The sequence below is a fragment of the Vanellus vanellus genome (genome assembly GCF_965231255.1).
Source record: "Vanellus vanellus genome assembly, chromosome: 2".
In the NCBI taxonomy this organism is placed as follows: domain Eukaryota; kingdom Metazoa; phylum Chordata; class Aves; order Charadriiformes; family Charadriidae; genus Vanellus; species Vanellus vanellus.
In genome coordinates, this window is record NC_138906.1 from 19,132,615 (window position 1) to 19,146,180 (window position 13,566).

The window sequence follows — 13,566 nt, forward strand, 5'->3', positions numbered from 1 at the left end:
GTTTGTGGCTTGCAGTTTAGGAAGCAGGCAGGGAATCAGTGCTTCATAAGTTAGGAAAAGTGCATACAGTGGAGATGGAAAAAGATACATTCTCCCTTCCACAGCTGGGAAGGTGATAGCTCTAATAAACAAACACTGTAGACAAGACTAGAAGGAATTTCAAAGGTCTGTCTAGACCACGTGCCTGTCCTAAGGCAGGTCAGTTATACCTGGGTCACACCTGAAAAATGTATACCTAACCTGATTTGAAAAGCCTCCTATTAGATAAATTCTATCATCACCTCTGGCAATCTGTTCCACTGCTTCACCATCGAGATCACGATTCCTGCCATCAAATCTTTCTTGTGATTCTCATCCTAAACTTCCTTTGCTGCAGCTGAAGACAATTCCCTGTTGTTCCCCATTCCCTGTTGTCCTACTCTCCGTGGACATGAGGAACCAAGTACATCCTTCTGCTCTGATACTGCCTTTGATGTATTTTAAGATCATTATCAGTCTTCTCTTCTCTAGACTAGACAATTTTGTGCAATCTTTTCTTATAGGTTGTGGGTTTTTTTTCCTTCTCATCATTCCCATTGCCTTCCTCTGGATTTTCTCCAGTTGACCTTCCTTCTCCTCAAAATGCAGTGCTAACACTGGACACAGTTTCCCTGTTGAGGTCTTACCAATGCTGTGTAGAATGGAAGGATTACTTCATATATCCTACAAGCTAAACCCTTGTTCATACATCCGTGGGAGATGTTTGTTTATTGGTGCTCCTACTCAATTTGTACCAGAGGCATTTACTTTTTTTAGGTTTGCCTGAAACTGACAGGCGTTTTCCATGAAAATTAATGTAAATGTTTTTCTTGGCAGCTCTTTTCACGTATTTCCCACCCAGGACATGTTGGTTTCTTCTGAAGTTATACAGAGCTGGAAACCAAAAAAGTGATAGCTTTAAATATCATTTCTGTGTTAATTAGAAAAAAAAAAAAAAAAAGATAAAAAGTGAAGGCAAAAAATGTATTGATGAAACAAACTGTAAGAGCATAAAGGAAATACTTTCATTACGAATATAACAAGAAGTCGTAACATTTCATAATGGCCATAAAAGTACAGAAAAAAAATGAAAGTATATGCAAAGAGAAGTTAAAGAGAAAACAACTGAAATGCTAAAAAAAAAAGTTTAAAATGAAGTACACAGAAATACCAGAAAAGCCCAAATCTGAATTTGCATTTATTCTTCAGCATTGTTATGCAATGCGAAAGCATGTCTGTGTCCTTCTACCATTTACATTTACTTTAGGAACAGACAGATCAGTGAAAAAGGGTGAAAAACTCTCTGCAGTCTCATTTTGGAAATTAAGACTCTAAAGGAATTAACAGATGCAAGTCTGTTAACTGGAAGTCTTCACGCTTTACAACATGCCTGTCTCCTCCCATACAATGTTGAGGTAAGAGGCGATGCTAGCACTTTAGAGAGGAGTCGTCAGTCTCCATCTTAGGAACATGTCCCATCCCACCCAGTACTGCACTGATCAATGGAGAAAGAGGCTTAGTCTCTTGCGATCACATGCACTCATAACAGCGCTGTGTCCAATCTAAGGAGGTAAAGTTTATCACAAGCAGTCTATTGTTAATTTGCAAGGCATAATAATGAAATGAAACTACTCTAAACACCTCCCTCTTTATATACATACATACATATATACATATAATAAATAAGCACGGTTACAAAAAGCCTTTAAAAAGCAGAAAGGCTACCAAGGGGCAAAGTATTGCGATTTGACAGCTAAGAATGTCATGTGAAATCTTGGTTTTCACACAGTTTAAGCACAATTCCTATTCTGTGGCTCAGAATTATTGGTATTTAATTTGGCAAGCACTGGGATTCACCAAGAGGAAAGACCCCTCAAAACAGAGGCTGCAAGCAATCAAACTTGCACAGAATCCAAGATGACAGTTCAAGTGTTTTCAAGTATGCGTTCATTAAAATACAACAAATTTCTTGACTTTGTGGTGTGTTTGGTTTTTTTTTTTTTTTTTTAAATAAAAATTCTCCTTTCATCAGGTTTTGCAGGAAGTATTCCATGACTATAGCTTTAGAAATAGTCTCATGCTGTTTTATAGTTTCCTCTCAAGAGCGTATTCTGCACTGGCAATAATGTCTATAAATTCTTGAATGCAACACTAGCTATAACTTAGTATTTTGACATAGCTAAAGATTACTCTTGTGCATATATTCAAAATGTTGCTTTCATTCCCAAAGCTTGCATTTGACACTCAGGCTACATCCCATTTACCCATGTATGCAAAGCATTCATACCTGAAAATTCTGTCTCAAACTCTTCCTGTTTTGACAGAATCTTTCACTTTCTTGGGACTGAGTCCAGAGGAATTTAAATTGCTTATTTGCTTTTTTCGGAGCCAGCGTCTTTCATAAGCAGTTAGCCCTCTTTAACATCTAGCCTGCACTGATATTACCTTATTCTTCGGGCCACTTGTCTTAAACATCAAGCACAGAAATTTAGTTGAAGGTTTTTCAAAATAATGTATATGTATTTATTCAGAGTGGAAGAACACGAATAATGTAGAAAAGTTGCCTATTTTCTCTAACACGTAATAGCTACTTTTCTAATCTTGATACTTATTTACCTGGGTCAGCATGTCCATCTCCCCGAGTAAATTGCTGAACATTTCATCTATATCATCACATGTTTGCTCCATCTGAAAGACAAAAAATCCACAGACAAGGAATTATTACAAGTTCATTTCAAAGCCAGCAACAGTCACAAACAGAGGATTTGCAATGTTCTTTATATAGTGTTCCAAATTAACTTTAAAACAACTGTTCATGACTTGCAAAAACCTCCATCCATACTCTAGAAATAACTAGTAACAGATGAGAATCTCAATCCTGTATATACTTAAACACACACTTGGGCTCTACACTCATTAGGAGATCCAACAACCTCCTTGTATTATATACATTTCATAGGACTAGCTAATAAACCATGGTTGTATATTAAACATCAAAGAAATGTAGCTAGTGAGAGATGGAGAGGGAAAGAAAGTCTGAGGTTGAGGAATTCCTGAATGCTTCATCTTGAAGATATCTTTCTTTGGCTTAGATGACTAACACAACAGGATTTTACTGGGCATTATCTAGTGCAGGACCTGGTTATGGTTAGGCAGATGACCAACATTTTGTCTCAATATTTCTCCCTATTTTCTTTGAAATACTAGTGCACTGAAAGAACTCCAGTCTTACCTAACCTCATGACATCTGAGGGAGAGCACTGAGACATGGAAAATAGATGGTGGCTTTTGTTGCAAGACTGTGGGTTATGAGGATACCACCACACATTGGTGGTGCTGAGATACTGCAGAGGTACAGCTTCTGTAATAATTCTCTTCCTCTTTCTCATAAATTTGTTCCTTTGCAGGGAGAGAAGTAGTGTAAAAGGGTGTCCTGTTAGTTCACTGGGTTTGTGTGCACCTGTATTGGCTTTATGTGGCAAGGTTTGGGGGGGAGGGGGCGGAGCTGCCCTCATGTCTGAGGAACAGTAGTTCCAGCTGGCTCCAAGCTGGACTTGCTGCTGGAGAAAGCTGAGTCCATCAGCAATGCTGGTGGCACCTCTGTGACAACATATTTAAGAAAGGGTAAAAAGGCTGCATGGCAGCTTTAAGAGAGGAGAGAGTAAAGATGAGAGAAATATCCCTGCAGATACCAAGGTCATTGAAGAAGGAGAGGGAGGAGGTGCTCCAGGTGTCGGAGCAGAGATTCCCCTGCAGCCCATGTTGAAGCCCAAGGTAAAACAAGTTGTTCCCCTGCAACCCATGGAGCATGCCAGAGCAGATATTCACACTGCAGTCTGTGGAGGACCCCATACCCTGAAGGAAGTTGCAGGCTACAGTGTGTCCACACTGGAGCAGGCTCCTGGCAGGAACTGCAGCCTGTGGAGAGGAACCCACACAGAGCAGGTTTTCTGGCAGGACCTGTGACCCTGTGGGGGACCCACACTGGAGCAGGGAGCAGTCTGTTCCCGAAGGACTGTATCTTGTGGAAAGGACCCATACTGGAGCAGTTCTTGAAGAACTTCAGCCTATGGGAAGGTCCCACAGTGGAGAAGTTCATGAAGGACTGTCTCCCATAGGAGGACCCCCATGCTGGAGTAGGGAAACAGCATGAGGAAGGCAGAGACAAAGCGTTGTGACCTGACTGCAATCCCCATTCCCCATCCCCCTGTGCGGCTTGAGGGGGAAGAAGTAGAAGAGGTGGGAGTGAAGCTGAGCCTGGGAAGAACAGGGAGGGAGCGAAGAGGTTTTTAGTTTTGTTATTTCTTATTATCCTACTGTCTTATTAATAGGCAATAAAGTAAATTAATTTCCCTATGTTGAGCCTGTTTTTCTCAACAGTAATTGGTAAGTGATCTTCCTGTCCTTATCTTGACTTCTTGAGCTTTTCCATCATATTTTCTCCCCCTGTTCTGCTGAAGAGGGGGAGTGATAGGGCAGCTTGGTGGGCACCTGGTGGCCAGCCAAGGTCAACCCAGCACAGCACCTTACAGGACGAGGACCAACCTGACGCAAGATAGCAATCAACTGAGGACAGGAACAACTTTAATGACTATAAAGACTGGCAAGAAAAGATGACCATTAAGTATCCTGTTCTTCAATCTTTCTTAATGTTTTTCCTTTAATAGAGGATCTTGAGTCATGTAACTATTCCATAGTTAAATGATAAAAGCCACTGAACCACTATAGTGAAAATTATTTGGTAGCATGCCTTTAATATGATATATACTGGAGCAATCTGAGCTGCTCTGCCTCCTGTGGACTTGATCTTTCTGGCATCTACAAAAGCAAGACCGGCCTAATTTCCACCTGTCCTCTTACTACCCATGTTATCCCTGACACCAGAACTCGTTAGGAGTAGGCATTTCAGTCAGGCTCGGGGCATATTCTACCTGCTTTAGACTTTTTTGTAGCTGGTGTAACTAAACAAGACACAGGCAACTGGGAACTGGACTATGAACTTCCACAGTTCTCTCAGATCTCGGAAATCAAAGACTTGGGGACTGGATGCCGTCAAAAGACATTTAACAGGATGTGGTTGGCAGGGCTTAGGGTAAACCTAGCCCAACGGTGGAGACAGCACAGCTATGCCCATCTAACAGGGAACACACATCACACATGACTGAGCAAACAGGGAGCTGAACTCCTCTGCTTCATTTCCAGCTGACAAACCCACATGCTTTCTATATAAAATCCAATTTCTGTAGATTCAGCAGTATACTGGTTGGGTAAATTATTACTGAATCTTAATTAATTTATTTGAATCAACAGCTGTGTAGCTTCCTACACACCGGGCACTTGGAGAATCAAATTTCATAAAAAGAAAGGATATAAAGCAGCACTTATTTTATCAGGCAGAGTGAAGTCAGGTTAGTTATGTGACAAAAAATGGAGCTGCAGTACATACTGACAAGTATCTCATCAGTGCTTAAATAATACTGAAAAATTTTATGTTGTCCTGTTTTCTGATTTAGGAGAAAAAGATTCCCCAGCAGATATTTTTATCAGCTCTAGCCATTTGTTTTTGTGTTTTTTTTTAAAGCACTGGTTAGACATACTTTCAGGAAAAAGTATTCATATTGGTTCCTTTGACAACCTGAAATCCTGCTTTGTATATTTTTCCAGAATAGAAATATAAAAGTGGAAAAAAAAATACGCTTGGGTTACAACCAGGATACCTTATCAAGAAGAGTAAGAACTGTCTAAAAAGGAAAAAAAAAAACAAAAACCAAACAACGAAGAACCCTCTTCACTAGTTAATAAAAAAAAAAAGCAATAGAATTTTTACAGGTTCTAGTAAATTGAGAGCTTTTTTGTTTGCAATTATATGATTTTCTGAATCTTCAGACACATTCAATTCATAAGGACAATAACTTAATCCTATGTGCAAAGAATTCTGTAAGAATTTCCACTGTAAACTGGAGCCGAGTTAGTCACTGATGACTTTTCCTTATCAATTCAAATAAATGACATTTAATACTAGGGGGGGGTTGACCTTAAACGCGTAGGGGAAGGGAGAAGGCCCAAACATATATTTTGAGAAGGAAATAAATTGGTGTCCCTTTCAAGTGTCACTTTCAATGAACAAACATCCATCATAATCACCAGACTGATAAAGCCATGTTGTCACCATTGCCCCTACTGGTATCTTTTTTTTTTTTTTTCCTCTTAAATTTTTACTGATTGGGTTTAAGACAAAATTAACATCATAATCAACAAATACCCTGAAAATATTTTTATGTTAAAAGACACTGAATGATCTCTTAAATTGATATGAGAACTCTCCAAATTCATCAGGGATTTTGTCAAGAACTAGAAAAGCAAAAGATAATAAAACGAGTCTCCAAAATGTGGAACTGTAAAAGTGTCCATCCACTCTCCTCCTCTTTGACTCCTATCCACATCATTCCCATTTATTTTATTTGATTGCCACAGTAGTAACAAACAGACAAAACAATATGCAGATTTAGGAATTATCCCATTTAAGGAAGATGTTGTTGCATTTTGGACCAACCAATTCTTCTGACTTTTATAAATAGCCTTGAACTTATACAAACCAGAAACTCAAAGTGAAACCTGCAGGTGCATGAGCTATTCTTAACAAAAAAGGGGAAAAGATTTACTAAAGTCCCCAGAAGAATATTGAGTTTCATAATCAATCCTCCTCTATATCCACTAAACAGTAACTTTTCTGTATATATTACTAATACTAGTAACCCTTAAAATCACTATCAACTACAATAAAATGAAGACATAAAAAAATGCAACACTTTTACAATAAGTTTCCCATATTACACATAAGATTTTAAGCAAAGAAAAAATCAGAACTAAAATAAAATGAGGAAACTGTGGTTGTCAAGAATAGACATGCTAAGGAGGGGCTTGTGGGAAGGCATACATGTAAAAACTAACCTATTTTTAAAGCGATTGATTTTCAAATTTATGTCTTCTAGACGACTTTTTGAAGTAACACCAAGCATACAGGCAAAGGTATTCCTTGTCTTTTATTTTCCCAAAATTTCAAATCTTCATTGAGCTCTCATGAAAACCACTTTTTCTTCTTTTTAATACTCCCACATTTCTCATACTGTATATCTAAAGGGCTGGGGCATTTTCTCTTCAGCTTGCTATTCTAACCATGAAATCTCACTATTTAGTTTATGCATATTAAACTCTCACAGGTTTATATAATGCATAAATATAAACTCATTGTATTTTTACTCATCGATACATTTATTCACCCCACTATTTACCAGAAGTCCCCCAGACCTGCTAGACCTATGTCGTGGTTTGAAGTAAAACAGCACCAATTTTCTGTTCAGTAATTTTACTTTGCAGCTAAGCCTCTTCTAACTACTGAAATTAACAGCATGTTGTGCAGAAACTGTTTGCTCTCAGAGTGATAAGACCTATGTTACATAGTTGATGCCAAGGAATGGCATGCAGAGAGGCTCTTATACTTATTGCTGCAACCCCCAAGGCCAGCTAACTCTGTTATTTGCCCCATTGGAGGGTCAGAAGTGAAAAGCACAGAGGGGTCGCACCTGTGGGGAAGAGCAGAGAGGACAGGTGACCCAAAACTGACCAACGAGGTATTCCATCCCATCTGCATCATGCTCAGTATAAAAGCTGAGGGATCAAAGGGTCAGCCCTCTTCTTCAATGGCTGGTGACTGAGGAAGACTCTGTCTGCTCATCTGCCTTTGATCCCGATCTGCGCATTCCTGAATGCGGATGCAGAATCCAGTTTCCATCCATCACTGAGTCCAGTCTGGCACCTTCCCAGTGCCTGTCAGTGACGTGATCGTCATCCTGGGAGCTTGATACAGTTTTGTATATATTTCATTATTTCCTTTTTATTACTTTATTATTAATATTTCAGTAAAGTAGTTTGGTTCCTTCTAAACTTGTAAATCTCTCCCTCTCCCCCTTCTCCTTGGAGAGAGAGGTGGGGGAAAGCACCTGTCATTCATCTCAGAGGCCAGCCCTGCCCAGCCCAAACCACCACCTATTACTTTTTACCTTCTAAATTTCACATTTATCAGCCTCTTTGCTGAAAAAAAAATAAATTTAAATCTGCATTAAGAGGCATGAATAACAAAACTCCTGTATTTCATTGTACTCTCTGTACTTTTAGCATCTTTGTATTTCAGCTCATCCCATGAAAAATTATGGTATCTGCATATTTGTTCCTCCTTCTCCTTACCTGTTAGTGTCTGTCTTTTGTAGCATCTGCCTTTTCCCCATGACACACTTTGTTGCCATTTCGAAAGACCTAGTTGCATCCATTCCAGTGTCCCTGTGAGGGGCCCTCCAACCATTTCCTTTGCATAAGGACCAGCCCTGCTGCCCTGGGTGACAATAAAAAATTCCTGTGCTCTAAACTTGGCCACAGATCCACACAAAACTTCTTCCCTCTTCTATATACCCTTATTTTGAAACTGAGATGTAAATGTCTATATTTTTTGAGCTATGGGCTAGGAAGTTAGAATTCAGTTATCTCACTTCCAATACCAGAGAAATTGGCAGATGCACAGAAAGAAGGCTAGCCCACGGAGATGGACGAGAAACAGTCCCTGATCCAACATGTTGTGCTTGCATGAGCAACGTACTTTGTGGAAAGAGAACACTGTTTTCCTGTGAGGACAGTCCAGTATTCAAGGGCAAAGAAAAACACTGAGAAATTTCTTGCTCAGATGCAAGAATGGAGAAGCAGTCCTTGCACTCAGTCTCAAGGTGCACAATCTTAACTGGGTTAAGTAGAACCTCACCTATGTTATTCAACATCATGCACTAACAGGTGGAGTGCAAACTGTCTTTCCTGGTCTATAATATGAAGTAATGTAATCAGGATATGATTTCTCCATTGTTGCATACATTTTGATTTGTTAAGATACTAGAGAGAATAATAAAACAACTTTATTTTTTTTTTAAGAATGAATAAAATTTTGTGATTTGCACACTTACGTAAGACAACAGCATCATGCCTATGAACAACACGTAGGAAATGGAATTGTTTGATAGAATCATTATCACCTGGCAGGAAGCTAACAGAATGAGTAGCAAAACAATGGCACAAAATTCACCGTCTTTAAAAAAGAAACTATTAAAAAATATCATGAAAGCTGACAGGCTAATCATATGGCATGGCTCAAAAAAAACAGGCATGGTACTATACTAAGCAGGGTTTGCACTGTTAGCATTTGATACCTCTGAGAATTACTGAAAGCTGGTCCCTTTGAACAGGAAGAGTGGTCTAAGTCACGTGGTAACAACGCTTCTGCACTTGCAATCTGAAAACAAGCTCAAAGCCCTTGTGCAATACCGAACAGGAAACACCAACAGTATCACACATGATATTATCATCTCTGCAACTCAGTCTCAGTTGAGTCGATGCAGTTTAATCAACCTAAGGGCTACAAACAAAAAAGGAATGGGGAACAGCATGGTATCAGGAGAACAAAAACGTGCAGTGGATTCATGCTACAAACAGTATTAGGAACCAGTCCCCTTAGTGATCCAGCGTACAATGACAGATACATTAATTAGGTTCAAAGCATTGCTGTTATTCTTAAACTGTTACATATGCAAATAGCAAGGACAAATATACATGAAGTATGTTTTTACAAGTCACATGGGAAGACCAAAATCACACCTTCACCTCCTAGGCGCTGTCCTACAGAGTGTAAGTGTTGGAATACCATGCCCACCAAAACGAACCACAACTAGCATTGTAACTCCTGCTAAGATCTAGGTTTCTTAAATGATTTTACAGCTAGGTGTCAAGAAAAACTATGACTACTCCAATGACTTATCTACTTAAATGAGGCAGGATGGAAGTTCCTTAACCAGCTATTGCATCATGTCTAGTAAAAAGTCCCTAACAGACATTTAGTTCAACTTTTAGGAAGCGGAATATGAGAATTTCTATCTCTGCAGAATTCAGCCTAGAAGAATAATCCAATTAGTTACTAATTCTAGTAGGTACTAAGAAAGGAAATTGACGTTTTGGGGTGACAAAGGAGAAATGGCAGCTGCCCCAAGCTTTCAAAATCACAATCACATTTGGCAATTAGCATGATTTCTCTCTTACCTACATAAGATGACCCTGTATCATGTAACTCTCTTCTGTTTTAATACTAACTCATATTTTGAAACGGACAGATCAAAAGCAATTAGACTGCTTCCAGCACTGCACTTTCCTAATGTTCATAAGCAAGGCATTTTCCAAGAAAAAGCTCTCACACATAGATAACTCTGAAAGCAGTTTCTTACTCCTATTACCTACTCTTCTTGCAAATACGGTCTGCCAACGACTGTAGGCTTATCTGCAGCTGAAATTACATTGCATATTTATCTCAGGGATAGGTGTGACATGTCATAACTCCACTCATGATGGAATGACAGCAACACACTAAAACACTAAGAGCTGCAGGAAGACTGATACAATTGCAAAGTATCCTTCCTAGTTTAAAAGTAAATTGCATTTGGCTTTGGATTAAAACAAAAAAGGCCAATAAATAAAATAACATGAGACAATCCTTTTCTAATATTAATGTGGGGCACGAGAGGATCTTCAGGTGACCACGCAATTCACAGCATTTTCCATTGATTGCTTCAGACACATTTCTACATACACTGTGGAACCAATTTTGACTCCAGTTGCCTTATTATCTTGCATCACATTGCTCATAATGTGTCTAGCAAGACTAAAGGCACACTTGATATTTGAGCTTATCATTAACTCCAGAATCATCCACCCAAGATATATGCACAAACATCTTTAGATAAGAGCACCCCAAACTCACAGATCCTACTTCTGTTTCACAGAAATTGTACATTTATATAATTAAACTTCTTGAAAGCTTGTTCCTTTTTTTGCTGGTTTGGAAATTCACAGTTAACTCACTTGTATTACAGGAACAAGTCTGAAGTTAGAACTGAATTTGGAAGAAGTCTTTATTAGTCCAAAAGACCCAGATCTCAGACCTGAAAGCTACACTGCTGCACTTTAACGATGACAATAGTTGTATTTTACCCTTGGGTTTTGCTAAGATGATAACGATAATTTAAACACCCCAGGAACTCCTATGTATGAGTACACCAACTGAGCACAAGTACACCACCACCTTCCGCAACGATATATATTTGAGTACTTTATTTTCCACTGGTGACAGAGAGACAGAGGTTTAGTATATTTGTAAAGCACCATGGGACACTGAGTCTGAGGCTGTCCTTCAGATGATGCTGCCTTAGCACCCATCACTTCTGTGCTCCCCAGCCTTCCCCTCTCCCCCACATACTGCCCCAAACACATATTCTCCTCTTTATCGCACTTGCTGAGAGGGGTGTTTGGGAGAAGCAGCTGTAGGTCCTGTTCTCAGGGTAAAGTGGGATGGCAAAATTATTGAATGGCCCTGGAGGCTCAGTTAAGAGAGACTGAGAGCAACCACGAACTACCTAAAAGCTTATCCACAGTGCATCAGGAGGAAGTTACTCAAGGCCAGAGGAGGAGGTTAGCAAAGGGCTCTGTTGCTAAGATGAGAGAGGACCGGAAGAACATTTAACCAGTGACAGGCAGCATATGCTATGGCTATGGAAAAGGAGCGTAGGATATGGCATGCAGGCTGGGTGCAATACAGCTCATTCACCAAGCTCCTCTCCAGAATCATTCTCAGGCACAGACACAAAGTCTGGACCCTGGGCTCCAGAAAATGTATCCCAAATACATTCAAGCAGCTGGGGACTGTGAGTTAAAAGCACCTTATGTAAAGGGAAAAAGAAACCTCAGTGTAAAGCACAAAGTCAGGGAGGACAAAGCTGGGGAGCAATTTCTGTGTACCAGATATTCACTTTGTAGCCTCCTGTCAGCTCCCAATGGGGACTGCTTTTATGGAGCTCAAAAGCAGTGCCACTTCTGTTCATTTTTATATAGTAACCTCCCAGTAGACAATGTGCTTCATTCTGTCCTCTGGGTCTAAGAACATTATAGAAATACTGTACAGCTCCAAACTCGATCCTTTGTCACAGAATTATTTACTGAAGAATGGTCCAGTCTGGGGACTTTCTACCCATAAGCCATACAGGCAGCACTAACCCTCTACGTAGAATGAAAATGGTAGAAGGAGATGTATTTCCAGTCCTGCGTTTTCACAGGTTGGTAGAAGAAACAATTCCCTAGTCTGTGCTAGATTACTGGCACACAGGAACGAGCTCTCCATTCCCCCAACTTATCTTCTCCTGGGAAAGGCAGAAAGCTGCATGGAAGTGTGTCCCTTCAACTGGATTCAGCTCATGAACCACCAGCTGATTGAGGCCCATTCATCTTGTGTTGATAACATGTCTACTTCAGCTCTACTCAGGTATAAACAACTGCAGACAATATGCAGACAATGCTAGCAGAAAATATGAATCTCGGTTCTAGGTTCCTCCCATTCCCTGCCTTGATGGGAGAATAAGATAGTGAAAGAGTAACATAAGTCCGAGTAGCACAAATTTGTTCTGTTTCCACATTCCTTCCCATAATCTGCAGTTTGCTGATGCTGGTGTAATGTTTTCCTTCCTGTTTTTTTTCCAGTTACCCAACATTGCTCTACTGAACTTACATGACAACAAAAGACTCTCTTGTACTTAAGAAAAAGAAATTGCCAGCAAATGAGAATAGTTAGATTATTAATACTTTTTGGATCCAGCAGAATACTCAGCCTAACTCCACATTGAAATGCAGGAGATGGGCAACATGCATTTCATTCCCATTTGCTACTTTTGAACTATTCCCAGAATTCCCTATCCTTAGGTCACTGAGCTATGGGAATTGTGTCTTGTGGCTCTCTACTAAATGAAGATTTTGGTATTTAGCTTCACAAAATCCATAAGGCAGGCTGATCCCACATGAACAGATTGTCTAACAAGGAGAAAATGGTAGACAAGGAAGCCCGAAGACAATAGAGGAAGGCATACAGGGATTCACAGTGGGGAAAAATCCTTCCCCTCCCCAATTCCCTACAGAATCAAGAGATGTTAAGTATGGAATAATGAAAATAATAGCACAAACTTAGGAATAGGAAAAAAGGAATGAAAAATTACAGCAGAAAATTTAACTGCAGGAACTGCTATGTTAAATAATCAATGGCTCATCATTTCCAGCATTCACTTCCTCCCATAAGGGGCCATTAGAGGTAAGCGCCAGATATGCTATAAAGGTCCATGACAAAACTGTTTACCCATACAAATAACTTATTCCTAGGCTCTAGTCATTAGCAAAAGCTCTAAATCACCATCTTATCTCTAATAATCACATGTTCTTATTACTGCCAGAAGTTTAAGGGAGGGCACATACAGTATGGAAAGGAAGACAGAAAGAGGAAAAGACACTATCACAAAATGCTCTAACAGATAAGAATGAAGCAAAAGGGTGAAAAAAAAATCTGCAAAAATTTTATTGAACTCATCTGTTTGTGTCATACACAGTTTGTGCATTAAAATCAGATGAACCAAGTAATGCTTTAGT

General features: G+C 39.6%; 1 protein-coding gene across 1 annotated transcript in view; it reads right to left on the reverse strand.

Moving 5' to 3' along the window:
* Positions 1-2,706, reverse strand: part of APBB1IP (amyloid beta precursor protein binding family B member 1 interacting protein) — a gene marked incomplete at its 5' end in the record, with an annotated part of 52,439 nt that extends 49,733 nt beyond the window's left edge. The window contains one exon of the mRNA XM_082479835.1: positions 2,635-2,706. Coding sequence (XP_082335961.1) covers positions 2,635-2,706 — 72 coding nt within the window. The remainder of the gene's footprint in view (positions 1-2,634) is intronic.
* Between the last annotated feature and the right edge of the window lie 10,860 nt (positions 2,707-13,566).